Source organism: Suncus etruscus, chromosome 8 (assembly GCF_024139225.1).
Source record: "Suncus etruscus isolate mSunEtr1 chromosome 8, mSunEtr1.pri.cur, whole genome shotgun sequence".
Taxonomy (NCBI): Eukaryota; Metazoa; Chordata; class Mammalia; order Eulipotyphla; family Soricidae; genus Suncus; species Suncus etruscus.
The window spans coordinates 28011983-28028916 of NC_064855.1; the positions used below are offsets into that span (position 1 = coordinate 28011983).

The following is a 16934-nucleotide window of genomic DNA, read 5'->3' on the forward strand; positions in this document are numbered from 1 at the left end:
TCCACCTAATTACACTGCAAATCCACTCCCTAGGCCAAGACTAGGCCAAAAATTTGATTGGCACAGAGCTGACAGCAGTCAGACCTCCCTACTCCTCCCTGGCACTCACAGCATCAGGGCTAGAGAGGCCTGGGCACGTGGGCCTTCCTTCACAGGGTGGACATCAAATCTGCAGCAGTTCCCCCACTCTTGAGGCTCTCTGAAAACACACAATGGGGTTTCCCATGAACTAGTCTGTGCTCACTGACACAGCCCAGCCAAACAGTCCCCCAGGCATCTGTGAGGTTGAGCTGCAAGACGAAGGTCAGACACACATGCAGAATGATGTAAGAACACAGGAAACAGGCAACACAGGCAACATTGGAGGAGGTTGTTACCAAGTGGACAGGAAGACTTCCCTGGAAGTCGGTAGCTACCAATCTGAGTGGGGAAAATGAAAAACAGGTACACATTCCTACTGGTGGGAACAGGGGGAGAGGCAGCTCAGCCCTGACTAACTTAAAAATGAGCACACAGCTTTTGCTCTGGCGCAAGAGGCCTCACACTCAAACCTATAACCCAACTCACAACAACCACTTGAGCCTCCATAACTTCACCAATGCCTGCTGGCTTAGACATTTCCATTCAAATCAAGCCAGCCTGTCACCAGGAAATGGTTCAGAAGGCTGGTGCACTGGCTTTGTGTGCAGGAGAACTGGATTTAAAAATTGTCAACCTAGTAAATAAGCATTTCTCAGAATTCCATGAAATACCAAGATGGCCAAAGCAGAAATGATAGTAAGTGGGCAAATCGGCCGAAATGCAGATGGAAATAATGCAGAATGATGAATGGGGGAGGCCCTGCTGAAGTGCAGTCTGTTGTTTTCCAGCTCTCTACTTAGGAATGTTTATCCTTTGAAAATACGAGAGCCGCAAACAAAGCTTGAGTCTATTTCCATCACGGGCCCTTTGTTGAGGCAATGGAAAGCTCAGCCCTTCAGCACTCGTAGGCCTATGAGCTGTGACATGATGACGGGGCCTAAACTGTTTCCAAGCCCCTTCTAGCAAAAGGTCAAAAGCTGAAAGAAACACAAAGGCAAAGGAATCATCCATCATGAAACTATAAAACCTGAGAGATAAAAAAAAAAAAAAATCTGGGGGAGGGGGGCAGGGCTCCCATCCATATGAACAGGACGGAGAAGCCAAGTCTGCATCTGCCAGAGGCAGATGTGCCACAGGCACAATTATGAACACTGATTATGAACACAGGCACTCATGAAACCGGATTGTTTTCTACAAGCCTGCAGCTCCTGCCAATTTCAGATTTGCCAGTGCCTGTGAAACAAGACCAGAACACCTCAGACAGGCAGACCTGACGCAGCAGGACCTGCAAGTGAGACATTAGCCATTCTTTTTTTTTTTTTTTTTTTTTTTTTGGTTTTTGGGCCACACCCGGCGGTGCTCAGGGGTTACTCCTGGCTGTCTGCTCAGAAATAGCTCCTGGCAGGCACGGGGGACCATATGGGACACCGGGATTCAAACCAACCACCTTTGGTCCTGGATCAGCTGCTTGCAAGGCAAACGCCGCTGTGCTATCTCTCCGGGCCCACGTTAGCCATTCTTCTAGCCTGAGCTGAACTGGGACCTGTGCCCTCATGCGAGGACTATGCAAGCATGCACACTGAGGACATGGATCCCCTGTATGGATAAGTAGCAATGCTGACCTATCTCCTGCAGGAAAATGTGGACAAGCAAACTCAGGGAGCCCAAATTCATTTCATGGCCAGAATTAATACCAACGAGCCTGGCTGCCTGTGAAACCAACTCTCACCTGCAGTGTGAGCATGTCTCCACTCCCCATATGTCTAGTGTGAGGGAACCATGAGTTCTGCATCCCAACTCTATCAGAACTCACCCTCCATTGACCAAACTGAGACCTGGCCTCAAAACGACCGAGCAACAGCTCCGAGAAAAGGAAATAGTGCACGGGATGGCGGGGCGCAGGATGTGGAAGTGGAAGGAGGACGGGGTTGGTAGCAGGTCAGTGCTTGGACAGCTGGTGGTGGGAAGAGGCCGCGACTCCCGCTGACCACTCACCCGGATGCGCTTGGCTCTGCGCATATCGTCGGCCGTCAGGGTGCTGGGGGTGGGCAGCACGCTCTCCTCATGCTGGGGCTGCAGGTGGAGGCTGTGCACTTCAGGTTCATGCTCCAGAGTGGCTGGGGTCTCCTGGGGCAGCTGTGGGATGGGGAGCGATGGTGGCTCGGGCTGGTCCAGCCCATTCAGAGAGGGTGGCTCCGTTTCCTCGAACTGCTCCTTAGCAGTGAAGTGCAGCAAGTCCTGAGAGAGTAAGAAGTCCAGTCAGGCACCGCTAGGGCTGGGAAGCCAGAGAGATACATTCAGGTGCAATAGCACCTGAAAACAGCTCTACCCCAGTCCCCCGTACCTGTGTCCCATCATTACACTTTTCCCCATTTTCGCTGGCTATTTCCAAGCGGATAAATTTGGGGGGACGCCCTGGACGACGACCTGGACCAAACCGCCTCTTGCCTCGTCCCCTTCCTCGACCTCTTGTTCTGGGGACAAGAGACAAGATCACAATTAGTTATGGTCACATCATATCCCATGACAAATCTTCCCCTGAATGGACCCCACACTTGGAACTCTCGCTTTCTTACTTTTACTTTCCCATCTTTTCTCTAATAGAACTAAGTGCCTCACTCATAGACACCTTCTTATGTTCCCCAATTTTCGCCCTCACCAGATCTCAAAGAGAGACCTTCAAAGTAGAGAAAAGATCTATAAAAATCCAAAGTACTTGGTACCACTCTGCTAGTAAAATTCTGAAGCACAGGGTGGAGCGGTGACATTAGAGGTAAGGTGTCTGCCTTGCAAGCACTAGCCTAGGATGGACCGCAGTTCGATCCCCTGGTGTCCTATATGGTCCCCCCAAGCCAGGAGTGATTTCTGAGTGCATAGCCAGGAGTAGCCCCTGAGTGTCAACGAGTGTGGCCCAAAAAGCAAAAGCAAAAAATTCTGAAGCACAAAGACATTGCTAAGATGCTTCAAGGAAAGCAGACGAAGAGAAAATGAAAAAATAATGCTGTGCCTGGTGGTGGCCCAAGACCACATTCCGACCCTCCTCTTCCTGCTTTCCTCACCTCATGGACCTCACCGGAAGTGCAACCAGATTTAAGACACTGCCAAACTCAGAGCCCTGAAATCCTTCCTCGCTTTTCTCAGCTATTTGTCAGAACAAATGTTAAGTTGTGCCATTCTGTGACAGGTCTAGCAAACATCCAAGAAGTGTTCAATGTATTCCTGACAACTTCCTCATAAAAGGGATTTGGAGTGTGAATGGAACACTCCTGGTAGAAGAAGAGTATGTGTGTGTAAAAAGTGGATAATGCATCAGACGCTGCTATCTTCCTCCACTCCTCTATTAAACAATCTGACAAAAACTGTATTGTCTCAATGAGTTTTAAAAAGATTCTTTATGATGAAAAATTCAAAACTCAGGCAAAGCAGGAAGATAACAGAATAATTCTATTAATACCATTATTTTTTTTTAATTTGATTGATTGATTCATTGCGGTGGCACTCAAGGGTCACTCCTGGCTCTGCACTCAGAAATTGCTCCTGGAAGGACAGGAGACCATATGGGATGCCAGGAATCAAACCGGGTCCCTCCCAAGTCAGTGGCATGTAAGGCAAACACCCTACCACTGTGCTATCTCTCCGGCCACCATTATTTTAATTTTAGCATTTCTCAACCAATGGCCAACTTTATTCTGGCTCTATTCCTGCTGTCCTTTCCTTGCCATGCCAGAAACACATCATTAGTTTATTTGGAATAAATATAGGACATCACTTTCATCTGCAAATACTTCAGTATAAGTCTCTAAAACATAAGGACTGTCTTATATGGCCAACTACCTTTATCACACCTAAAACAAAATAACCTGTGTTATTAAATCTGATCAACTTTTCCTAATTGTATCTGGCTTCTTCCAGTAGAGCTGCTGGTGCTGCTGGCAGAGTTGACCAAGGTTGCCTAGCCATGCCAGCTCTCACAAACTCTGCCCATGGGCCTAAACATAGCCCTAGAATATACACAGCCTGGCATGGCACTGCCTCGAGTTAACTTCATGCACTAGTCCCAGAGACCCTGCCCTACACCAAGCCCTTTGCCTTGATGTCAGAGCTACACATGAAATTGGCTTTCCTCTTGCTCTAAGAGAAATTAAAGCCATGACTGTGATGTTGAAAACCAGAATGAGGGGCCGGGAAGGTGGCACTAGAGGTAAGGTGTCTGCCTTGCAAGCACTAGCATAGGACGGACCACAGTTAGATCCCCTGGCGTCCCATATGGTCCCCCCAAGCCAAGGGCGATTTCTGAGCGCATAGCCAGGAATAACCCCTGAGTGTCAAAAAAAGAAAACCAGAATGAGCACAGCACACTCAGAATTAATGCCAGATTAATTACCTTACTCCCAATTACCTTACCCTCAAGGCCGTGTCTGATTCTTTATTTAATTTTGTAAGAAAGGAACAAGAAATTGAAATGCAGGTGATTTCAAAGGTATAAGTAACTCAAAAATTCCTATTTCTGAATTTTTAGTTTGGGGAGATGGAACAGAAGAGAATGGTACTCCCCAACCAATTGTTTGGTGCTAATTGTGCTGGAAATGAATTCAGTGATCAATGAGAACCAGAAAAAAAATAATAAAAATGGAATTTCCCTCAGCAGCAGGAGAGAAAGAGAGAGAGAGAGAGAGAGAGAGAGAGAGAGAGAGAGAGAGAGAAGAGAGAGAGAAAGAGAAGAGAGAGAGAAAGAGAAGAGAGAGAGAAAGAGGAGAGAGAGAAAGAGAGAGAGAGAGAGAGGACAGAAACACTTGTAGGGTTTACAAAAAAAGTCAGAAGTAATTTGGGGCCTTGAAAAAAAATAGGTCTGGGAAACACACAGTCTCCACATCCACACTCTACCTGCTGAAGACATCAAGTTTCTCATCATGAGAATTGAGGTGCTGTTGCAGCTGCTCCGAACTTACAAACCGGCGGTTACATTCGTAACAGGGCCAATTCTTCTCTTGTTCTCGAAGAACTGGTCACAGGAGAGAAATCACAGAGACTAATGGTCAATTGACATCAGCAATACCCACAAGGCCTGTATCCTTACTGTTCTCATCTCACTAGAATCATGCTCTCAACCATTGGTCTTTACCATTTACATAGTGTAAAGGCTCTAGTGTGTCAAAAAAAAAAAAAAAGGTTCATGGGATCTTATTTCCTGACACAGTCATTTAAGATATCTAAGGACAAAGAACCATTAGGCTAACACCTCCCCAACACATTCAGCATATAGATAACACTTCCATCACATTGAAAAGACAAAAAATTCTACCCCACGGAATCTATAACCCAGTGATTTGTGTTTCAGAATCAAAAGGGTATATACCATCACAGCTTGAAAATTAAAGCCCAATATGACCACACTGGTGAAGTGCTCAGAAGCAACAACTAAAGCTGAGCGTGTGTATCACCAGCAATTCTCCTTTGTGTCCATCCAGTAGACACAAGCAACTGTGTTAGCAGGGAGGCATGTAGAAAGATGTTTGCAACTCTTCGTAACAGCCCAAACCCTCTAAATATGTCTGTCCCAAATTCTGGCTGGCCCAGGCTCCCCTAAATATGTCTGTCCCAACAGAGAGGCATATCCTTGTTATTCATGGTTGTCTCCAGGGTACCTGAATTCATGTTTTAAGTGACTGAAGACAGTGATGCCAGGAAACCCAGACCTATCATTATGAACTGAGACTTGGAGCCTCGTAATATCAGCCAGGGAGGGGAGCAGACACCGAGAGCAAGTTAAGTCATGTGGCCGCTGATTTCATCAATCAGGCTATGCCTCAATAGAAATTCTGGAACAGGGACCAGAGTGAGAGGACAATGAAGAGGGCTCCCTTGTATGAGGCCAACCAGTGTTTGATCCCTGGCACCTCATTGGTCCCCCAAGCACTGTGAGGACTGATTCCTCAGTGCAGAGTCAGTAGTAACCCACAAATATTGACTGGTGTGCCTCTACATTCCTCCCCCCCAAAAAATTCTGGAAGCTCAGGTAAGCTTTATAAGTTGGTAATATAACACCAATGCACCAGGAGATGACACCACTGTAGGACCCTCCCAAACCATGTGCTGAGAGTCTCTTTCTCTGGATGGTTCATAATAAAACTATAGGAGCTGGAGTGACAGCACAGCTGGTAGGACATTTGCCTTATACACAGCTGACCTGGGTTCAATTTCCAGCATCCCATTTGGTCCCCCCCAAGCACCATCAGGAGTAATTTCTGAGCACAGAGCCAGGAGTGACCCCTGAGCACCATCAGGTATGACCCAAAAACAAAATACAACAGAACTATAACCATAAGGACAGCACCCTCGGGAGTTCCGGGAGTTCTAGGGAATCATCAGCCTGGACACCTTGTGAGGAGCTCCTACATTCGCCCGATTGGCCAAAAGTGCTGGTAGTTGTGTGAACCTCAGAACAAGAGGCTGAAGTCTGGTGTGAGGTGAATCTGGAAAAGACTCTGCCTTCAACCTGTAAAATATTTCCTACAGCAAAACACCAAAATAGCCAGGATAAGGGATAGTTAAAGTGATACATGGCAGTACAGGCAAATCTCATGACTAAGTAAAAGATGCCAGAGAACGTATCATGTCATTTCGTGTCTACAGCTGTCCAACAGAGTCTCTAATGTGTGACGGTGAAATTGCAAGGTGAATTAAGCTTGGAAGTGCAGAGAAGTTGAAAGGTGACACCAGGACGGTATGGGGCTGAGAATATTCTATGTCTTACTCTAGGTGCAGCTTGCACCGACCGATATGTTCGCTTTGGGACACTGCGTACAGCTGGATCCTTCTAATCTGTGCATTCTCTAGTTAGCTACTGTAGTGAGACTACAGTAATACACTGAGAATAAAACAATAATATGGCTGGCTCTATCTCCTCAGAGATGATGACATTCAGATAGGAATTGCATTATACACCTGGTTCTAATTGAGGATTTGGAAGTTTTCATTATATTAAATACTATTTTCCAGCACCTATGAAAGTAATGTAAATATATCTTTGCTGCCATTTGATACTGGAATTGAACTCAGGTGTGGAACTCGAAAGAGCCTATTGAGATGGTCCCATCCATATATGAGCAGAAGCTCTCAGGGCACAACTGACAATATTCTAGAAAATAAAGTGTTAAAAAGCGCATCCACCTTTCCTTTCTTCCTCGGAAATGTCATGGATTTTCTGGTTCACGAACTCTGCATAGGACGCAGCATACCAAACCTGCAAGAAGCAAGCATGTGGTGAGCTTACTGGTTGTCCCAAGGATCTCTGCATGCCCAACAACTCCTCTTGCCCACACACCACGACCCAAAACCCGTGCTGTCACTGGGGCCCCAGTGGCCAACCAGGAAGCTCATAGGCGAAGACATGCTGTATGTTTTCGTTTTTTGGTAAAAGTGCCACATATGAGTTCGAGGGTGGCACTTCTGTAATCTCCAGCTTAGGAATGTTTGTAATTAAAATTTCCTCGGCTATTATTAATACACCTCAAGCAGGTATTTTGGAAACTGGTGCTTCAATGGATAGACCATTCCTGATGAGAAAGGGTTTCATGTGGCTAGCACAATGCCTGTCACTCAGCTCTGTCTGTGTAGTGTGCTGTGGGGGAGCAGTTGGAGCACAATGGCTCCAACTTGAATTTAGAGATTGCCTTGAAAACCTATCACCAGGAGTGATAGCACACCAATGCCATCTCCCCAAGCCCAAATACTGGGGAGCTGAGCACACCACTCTGTCTCGACAAGGCCTCTCTGCCCTATGGTGGCTGCTTCCCTTTTTGCACTTACAGTTTCCCTGACCATCTCCCTCCTTCCGGCCCATCTCGCTGACCATCTCTCCAATCGTCTCTCTCCTTCGCTGCCTTCCCCACTGTCTCTGCTGTTCTCTTCTGCAGTCCTCTGGCAAGAGCTGCTGACTGCTCAGATGTTGTCTGTCTCTGCTTCTCTCACTGAGCTCTGTGCCAGCATGAGCCTGTGCCTAGATTCCTTCCTGGCTTCCTCACGAGCCCTATCTTTTCTGGTCTGGCACCCACAAATCCATCTTCCACAGGAGCCAATGGGCTTTCAATCAGCTCTTTGAATTCTCCGAGCTTCTCCCTGCAACAGGGCCCAGAGCTGGCCCAAGGCTCTGAATGACTCTGCAGAGACCTTGCACAGATTATGGTTGCCATCTCCTCCACCCTAACCTCGTTCGATGCCTCTACACCAGGAATATCAGATACTTTCCCCAACTCTCCTGAACCACTTGCCTTTCTCTTCCTCAATTAGGCCTTCGACCTCAACAAGGTCTTCCCTGCCCCAAATCTACACTGAACCCTTCCCTGCTTTTTCCCTTCGGTGCCTCTGGCTTCCTTTTCCACCATGAGAAACCATGTGGCATCACACTCAGTGTCGGGTTCCCAAAGAACACAAGTTCTCCAGACACACAGAATCAGTCTGTCTTTTTGAGCACCTTAAACACAGTAAGTAGGGGTTGATGTATTAATAGGTACATCCATACAACTGCTATGAAGCATTATTTTAAGACATGGAAGTATTTATTGAAATTTTTTAAAATAGTGGAACATTATTTAGCCGTCTGTATTCTCTGATGCTCTTTCCCCAACCTTCCTGCACCACTTGCCTTTCTTTTTTTAATAAAATCTTTATTTAAGCACCATAATTACAAACATGATTGTAGTTGGGTTTCAGTTATAAACAGATCACCCCCACTTCACCAGTGCCACATTCTAACCACCAATGCCTTTTCCCTCCTCCCCCACCCCTGCCTGTATTCGAGACAGGCATTCTACTTCTCTCATTCATTAACATTGTCATGCTAGTTGTTAGTGTATTTATTTCCTAACAGCATTCACCACTCTTTGTGGTGAGCTTCATATTGTGAGCCAGTCCTTCTGGCCCTTAACCTATTGTTTCTGGGATTATTACAATAATGTCTTTACTTTAAAAAAAAAAAAAAAACAACCCATAGATGAGTGAGACTATTCTGTGTCTATCTCTCTCCCTCTGACTTATTTTTTTGTTTGTTTGTTTGTTTGTTTTTTGGTTTTTCGGGCCACACCCGTTGAATGCTCAGGGGTTACTCCTGGCTAAGTGCTCAGAAATCGCTCCTGGCCTGAGGGGACCATATGGGATGCCAGGGGATCGAACCGCAGTCCTTCCTTGGCTAGCACTTGCAAGGAAGACACCTTACCTCTAGTGCCACCTCACCGGCCCCTCTCTGACTTATTTTACTGAGCATAATAGATTCCATGTACATCCATGTATAGGAAAATTTCATGATTTCATTTCTCCTGATGGCTGCATAATATTCCATTATGTAGTTTCTTTAGCCATTCCTCTGTTGAAGGGCATCTTGGTTGTTTCCAGAGTCTGGCTATTGTAAATAGCACTGCAATGAATATAGGTGTAAGGAAGAGATTTTTGAATTGTATTTGTATTTTTGTGTTCCTAAGGTATATCCCTAGGAGTGGTATAGCTGGATCATATGGGAGCTCAATTTCCAGTTTTGAGAAATCTCCATATTGTTTTCCATAAGGGTTGGACTAGACGGCATTCCCACCAGAAGTGAGTAAGTGTTCCTTTCTCTCCACATCCCTTCCAGCACTGCTTGTTCTCATTCTTTGTGCTATGTGCCAATCTCTGTGGCGTGAGATGGTACCTCAGTTATTTTGATTTGCATCTCCCTGATAATTAGTGATGTGGAGTATTTTTTCATGTCTTTTGGCGATTTGTATTTCTTCTTTGATAAAGTGTTCATTTCTTCTCCCCATTTTTTGATGGGATTAGTTGTTTTGTTTTGTTTTGTTTTTTTCTTGTAAAGTTCTATCAGTGTCTTGTATATGTTGGATATTAGCCCTTTATTTGATGGGTATTGGGTGAATAGTTTCTCCCATTCAGATGGGTGGCTCTTGTTTCCTAGGCACTATTTCCTTTGAGGTGCAGAAGCTTCTCAGCTTAATACCACTTGCTTTTCTATGGTTAGATTATTCAGTGATTTACGGCTTTGCTGTTCTAAGTTCCCCAAGAGGCCTTTGCAGAGCTCACACTAACATCTGAGACAGATGGAGACGCCCTCTTGGTGCACAGGATCCCTGCAGTGATACCATGGAGCAGCCCACATGCACCCATACACACCTGCCTGAACCCTTTGTACTGATGTCACCTCAATTGGCTATATGCCCCACTGGCACTGCAGGCATGGCCACTTGCCAAGTAACACACAGGAAATATCCCAAAAGACCACCATCCTCAGAGCAGAGGAAAGAAGCAGCAAAGCTAATCTCCTGATCCTGAGGTCTTTAAGATAGCAAAAGCCAAATTTTTGGAAACTCCTTACTGACTAAACAACAGCAAAAAAACCTAAACTAAAAACCTGAACTTCCAAGGACTCAAGAAAGACAAGTGAGGGCAGACAGTGGCACATGCTACCTCTAAACTTGCAGAGAGGCAGCCACAAGCTTGGGAATGAATGCCAGAGGTGCCAGCAGTAAGTTGAAACATTTGGTAGCAGCAGCATCAAATAGTGAAGGGAAAAGGTGGCAGAGAATAAAGAACACAGACATTGATGAGAAAGTCAAAGCAATCATTCAGCCGGGCAAATTATGCTACAAAGCACTGCTATCTTAACTAGGTCTTTTGACCCTCTGTGACTTTTTGGAAGTATGATGTCTTTTTTTGTTTGTTTGTTTGTTTCAGTGTTTTTGTTTATTTGTTTGGGGCCACACCTGGTGGTGCTCAGAGCTTACTCCTGAATCGGCACTAGGAATTACTCCTGAGGGTGTTCAAGAGACCCTGTGGGATGCTGAGATTGAACCCAGGTCAGCTGATTGCAAAGCAAATACCTACCTGCTGTGCTATGTCTCAGTTTCCTGGGATTTTACATTTGTGTCTGAAATGAGTCTAAAATAGCTTCATATGTAAAATAACCAATTTAATTTATTTCATTAAAAGTAATACAACATAATTTAACTAGCAGTGCTTACCCCTTAGTGGTATTCAAAGCAATAGTGAACCCTAAAGTGATGGGAGAGCCAGTCGACAGTATAAAATCCTAATGCATCTAGCTCTACCTTTGTTATCATTCTTTTTTTTTGGGGGGGGGTCACACCCGGCAGTGCTTAGGGGTTACTCCTGGCTGTCTACTCAGAAATAGCTCCTGGCAGGCACGGGGGACCATATGGGACACCGGGATTCGAACCAACCACCTTTGGTCCTGGATCGGCTGCTTGCAAAGCAAACGCCGCTGTGCTATCTCTCCGGGCCCTGTTATCATTCTTATTTCAGACTAATTTTCAATGATTGGGCTTACTCAACAAAGACCACCTTTGCTATATCCTGGCCAGAAAATTCTACAAAATATTATCATTCCATAACGACTGTCTCTAATATTATATATAATATATATATAATATTATATATATTATATATTCTCCAACTCTAGTCAATACTTTTGTTAATTTAATTGTTTTTAAAAGGGTCAGAGAGATAACACAGAGGTTAAGGAACTTGATTTGTATGTAGCTGACCCTGGTTCAATCACCAGCACCAGATATGGTCCCCCAAGTCCTGCCAGGAACAACCCTTGAGCACAGATCCAGAAGTAAGCCCTAAGCAGCACCGGGTATGACACAAAAACAAGAAAAAATTTTAAAGAGGTAACTGCCTCTTACTTTTACTATATTCTAACACTGCGATTCAGTATTCATAATCTGAAAAACCAGAAAAAAAAATTTCCCTCCCATTTTTAATTTTACTAGGAAGCTTCAGTATGTTAACTCCATATTATAACATTGAACCATGAATTGGACCATGAATCCAAGATAACATTTCCCCAAAAAGGAGAAGTATGAGAAAAGGAGATAAGACAGCCGGTAAGGAACTTTCTTTATACTTGGTTGACTTGAATTCAATCCCAGCACCGCATATGGTCCCCTAAGCCCCAGCCTGAGTGATCCCTGAGCACAGAGCCAGGAGAAAGCCTGGAGCACTGTGGAGTGAGGGAGGGGGCAAAAAGAAATACTTAAAAAAAAAATGCAAAGAGAAAAAAGGAGGAGTCAGAATATGGCTGAATGGGTTTTCTCCCCAGCACCACCAAAAAGAAATAAGGGAATGTTTTACATCAAGTCTGAGAAGAATTTTATTATATCCAACAAGTTAACCCTATTTTATTCATAAAACCAGAATGCAGTGCATAGAATTTTTCTATGTATAAGGAAGTATTCAGATAAAACCAGATGGATAGATGACCCAATAGACCAAGCACTTGCTTTGCAGAATAGAGGTCTGAGTTTGATACCTTGCACCACCCGAGGGTCACCTCTACCCTACCAGGAGCACCAAGGTATGAGAGCCTCTGAGAACTGATGAGTGGGGCTCAAAAACAAAACAAACCAAAATCCCAGACAGATAAAAGAGAGAGATCTTGCCCAAACATCTGAATTCCATCTACAAGCTTTTCCTTTGCTAATGAACTCTTCTCTAAAAAAGCAAGTGACTTTCTTTTTGGTTTTTGGGTCACACCCAGCAGTGCTCAGGGTTCCTCCTGGCTCTATGCTCAGAAATCGCTCCTGGCAGGCTCAGGGGACCATATGGGATGCCGGGATTCGAACCACCATCCTTCTGCATGCAAGGCAAACGCGCTACCTCCATGCTATCTCTCCGGCCCCACACATACACCTTTTTAATCACTCTACCACAAATACCCAAAGACCTGTCTCCTGCCCTGCCTGGTCCACTGCCTTCAGGGAGGCCTATAAAAGGCCCTTGACACATGTAGTTGTCTCTGCTTGTCTGCTGAACTGCTGTGAATGTCAAGCGCACAGCATATATTCACTCAGTAAGTCAGCAAACCACCTTTCTCTAAGAGCTGTAAATGACCACCTTTCTGATGAAAGCCCCACCCACTTGAGTCTGTACCTTAAGTTCTTGCTTGGGCTCTACGTTCTTGATGGTCGTATAATATACGTGGTGGCCATACTGGTAAGCCACCAGGTTCTGCTCCAGGTGGTTTTGGGCTGGACGTACAAACATCATCCAGTTACAAACAGTCTCGTCAGACAACTCAAACCAAAGGTCTTCATGCAAGTCCCGGTCTTTCCTGTCTCCTTTATCAAGAGATACCTGCAACCAAAGAAAAAGTACAATGTCACACCAATATAACACAACCAATCTCACAACTTGCCATATAATATATGCTAAGATTATAATACACAAAATGCTGATTCTTCTCTGTATAATTAGAAAGACACAGGAATTGTATCTTGTCAATATTTTGAAGGGAAATATTAAAGTCTTTCAAAGCCTAAAAGCTGGAACTAAAGTGATAGTGGATAAGAAGCTTGCCTTGTACAAAGGCAACATATGGTTGCCCAGCAGCTCATATGGTCCTCCGAGCCCTACCAGGAGTGAGTCCTCAGTGTCGAGCCAGGAGAAACCCTGGAGCACCGCTGGGTGTGGCCCCAAAACAAAACAGACAAAACCTAAAAGCTCAGCTGGAGAGATATGACAGGGGAATAGGTTCTTGCTTGGATCCAGCTGACTCTGAGCATGACTGTCTCTGAGCTGGGCTGAGTTAGAGCAACAAGCTTCCTAGGAGAGAATTCGGGCACAGCAGCTGGGGCCCTGCAGAGGTCACCATGTCTACCTAGAGGCAGCAAGAAAGTAGCCACATACAAGTCCAAGAGAAGCCATAGAAGAAACCAACCAGGTCAGAACCTTGACTTGGGATCGGGAGATTTCAAAGGGCCAGACAGGCTCTGCATATGGTTGGCAGATGAGTTCGATCAAGACTTCAGGGTCTCCCAGAAATGTCAAGGGTGTCTGCCCAAGCACTTGTCTGAACACATGGGCATGTTCCATGAACAAGCAAGCAAATCCTTGATCACAGCTTTTTTTTTTTTTTTTTTTTTTTTTTGGTTTTTGGGTCACACCCGGCAGCGCTCAGGGGTTCCTCCTGGCTCCACGCTCAGAAATCGCTCCTGGCAGGCTCGGGGGACCATATGGGACGCCGGGATTCGAACCAATGACCTTCTGCATGAAAGGCAAATGCCTTACCTCCATGCTATCTCTCCGGCCCTGATCACAGCTTTCTAACCTCCAGACCCAACACAAAACCAATGTCTTTAAGTAACCCAGTCTGGGGCACTCTGCTATGGTAGTCCATGCACGGCAGATCTCCCCTTTTCCAAACTGCCCAGATCCTGTCGTTGGGAATGAAGCTCCCCATCTCTAGGGCTGAGGTAGCTCAGTGGGCTGATTTGTGCACGTAAGAGGCCTAGGTTCAATTCCTGTCATCACAAAGTCCTTTGAGCACCACCAGGAACAATGTCTGAGTATAGAGGGAAGAGTAGCTCCAAAGCAAACAAACAAAAAACCCTAAAAACAAAAACAAAACCTAAAACTTCTACTTAAAAGAAGCATGACTGAGCAATAATACAAAAGACACGGCACCTGCCCCACATATGGCCCACCAGAGTTTAATCCCTGGCACTCTGTGCCAACCAGGAGCAATTCCTGAGTGAAAAGTCACTTGAATGAAGATGCCTAGGAATAACCCCTGGCATTACTAGATGTGACCCAAAAAGCAAACACTAAAATAAAATTTGAAAACAATAAGCATTTAAAGAAAAATACTGGCAGGAAACACATCACTATGACAAGCCACATGCCGGAGACGATAATCATCCCTTACCTTCAGGTGAATGTAACAATCCTTAAGCTCCGACTCCCTAACCAGGGGCCCCTCCACAGGGCCAAACTGGGTGCGTTTGGGGATGCGCCGTTTGGAGAAGACGCCGCCAAGGAATCTGTCGATGTAGAGGACCAGAGGGAGGCTGGCGCGGGCGCGCGTAAGTACCGGGCGGTTGGGAATGGGGTGCAGCGGGCCATGCTTCGGGCACACTGACGAATGTGCATTGTTACACTCCTCACACCCTGTGGAAAAAACAGTCTATGTGTCACAGCCCACCACAGAACTAGAACTATGGCCCAGGATGCTGCACGTTCCCAACTCAAAGGTTTTCAGCCAAAGCACAAGTGAATCCCACAGAGGAACTGCCATGTACAGTGATGCAGGAGATTAGGGGAAAGTCCATCTCTAAAAGCAGGTGGTATTCTAGTGAATGATAGCAAAAATATTCCTGTGGACTGTGACTTAGCTGGCTGAGAACTGAACTGCAGGGACTGATGACAAGCCTAAAGGTCAGGCCAAATGCTTGCTGCACACTGCCTATGGCTGCAACCTTAGTGCAACTGCCAAAACCCCAGCACCTCAATTGGCCCCCAAACACTGCCAGGGGTTGCTCCGGAGCACAATTTGGAATGGCCCCAGAGTGCTGCTGGAGCTGGCACAAAAATCACCACAAGAGCCAATAAAACTGGGGGCAGGAAGAATGTGGTGGGTGAAGCAGGACACCCAGGTCCACCAGACAGCGCCTACTAGACAGCGCCAAAGAGGTAGATCCAGGCACCCTGACCCTGCTCTGTCCTGGGTTGGCCACGTGCAAGGTTACTTTTTGTTTGTTTGGGGAGTTTTTCTTGGCCACATCCAGTGGCGCTCAGGGGTTATTCCTGGTTCTGCACTCAGAAATCACTCCTGGAAAGCTCGGGAGACCATCTGGGATGCTGTAAATCAAACCTGAGTCTGTCCTGGGTTGGCCCTATGCATGGCAAATGCCCTACCGCTGTGCTATCTCTCTCTTTTTTTGTTTGTTTGTTTGTTTGTTTGTTTTTGTCTTTGGGTTACACCCAGCAGCGTTCAGGGGTTACTCCTGGCTTTAGCTCAGAAATCACTCCTGGCAGGCTCCAGGGACCATATGGGATGCTGGAATTAGAACCACAGTCCTTCAGCTTGCAAGGCAAATGCCTGACCTCCATGCTATCTCTCCGGCCCCTGTGCTATCTCTTGAGATTGACCCTCCTCTGGGCAGGACTCTTCAGGCAGATAGTGACAATAGGGCCTGATGGGGGAAAGTTGCTCCTCTTCAGGGATGGTGCAAAAGGCACTTTGGAAAATGTGAGACAAGCACTGAAGCAGTAGTACAGCAGTGAGAAAGTGTGCCTTGCATGCAGTTTAGCCAAGTTCAATCCCTAGTATCCCATATGATCACCAGGCCAACCAGAAGCTCACTACCTGAGCCTAGAGCCAAGAGAAAGCCCTGAGCACCTCCAGGTATGGCCCCAAAACAAACAAGCAAGAAACAAACAGAAAAGAAAACATGAGGTTTGTGGCAGGAATGAAACGGATGTTCTGAAGGTGAGTGCTAAGAAATGAACACACCGAGCTGAACTGAGTTGTCCAGGGAGTGCACACACGGCATAGAGGCCCAGAAAGACCAGGATAGGCAGGCACCAGTGTGACAGCTCATGACAGGAGCTGTTCACTCAGCCAGCATTGAGGCCAGAAAGGGCTCCTTGCAGACACACTTGTACTTACAGAGGTCATGCGGGTCGAAGGGCCGAGGCGGCTCAGCTTCCCATTCATCCAGATCTGTGTCCTCTCCATCCTCCTCTTCCTCCTCCTCCTCAGTGTCTTCTTCCTCCTCCTCCTCTTCCTCCTCCTCCTCTTCTTCCTTTGCCTCCAGTCTGCCCATTGGGTTCTGCAGGGTGGCCAAAGCGTCGGTAGCATCCATGCCCTCCATAGATGGCAGTACCTGGCCGTGCACCGGCAGTGAGGCCTAGACAGAGTTCAGTGCTAAGTGAGCACATACACCTGTACATGCTGGGCCCAACACAGGGCTTGCTGGGTATCAACAGGACCCCAAACTCCAACAGGCAGAAGAGATCAAAGCAACCCTCTCCTGGATGCTGCAGGACTCTGAGGCCTGGCTAGT

The 16934-nt window shown here is 46.2% G+C and overlaps 1 protein-coding gene across 2 annotated transcripts in view; it reads right to left on the reverse strand.

Moving 5' to 3' along the window:
- PRDM10 (PR/SET domain 10) overlaps positions 1 to 16934 on the reverse strand; it is a 72469-nt gene that overhangs the window by 32949 nt on the left and 22586 nt on the right. For both annotated transcript variants that reach the window (XM_049778343.1, XM_049778342.1), the window contains exons 4-10: positions 16538 to 16778; positions 14795 to 15036; positions 13021 to 13224; positions 7252 to 7324; positions 4966 to 5083; positions 2426 to 2555; positions 2077 to 2319 (exon numbers count right to left, since the gene is read on the reverse strand). In XM_049778343.1, coding sequence (XP_049634300.1) covers positions 2077 to 2319; positions 2426 to 2555; positions 4966 to 5083; positions 7252 to 7324; positions 13021 to 13224; positions 14795 to 15036; positions 16538 to 16778 — 1251 coding nt within the window. The remainder of the gene's footprint in view (positions 1 to 2076; positions 2320 to 2425; positions 2556 to 4965; positions 5084 to 7251; positions 7325 to 13020; positions 13225 to 14794; positions 15037 to 16537; positions 16779 to 16934) is intronic.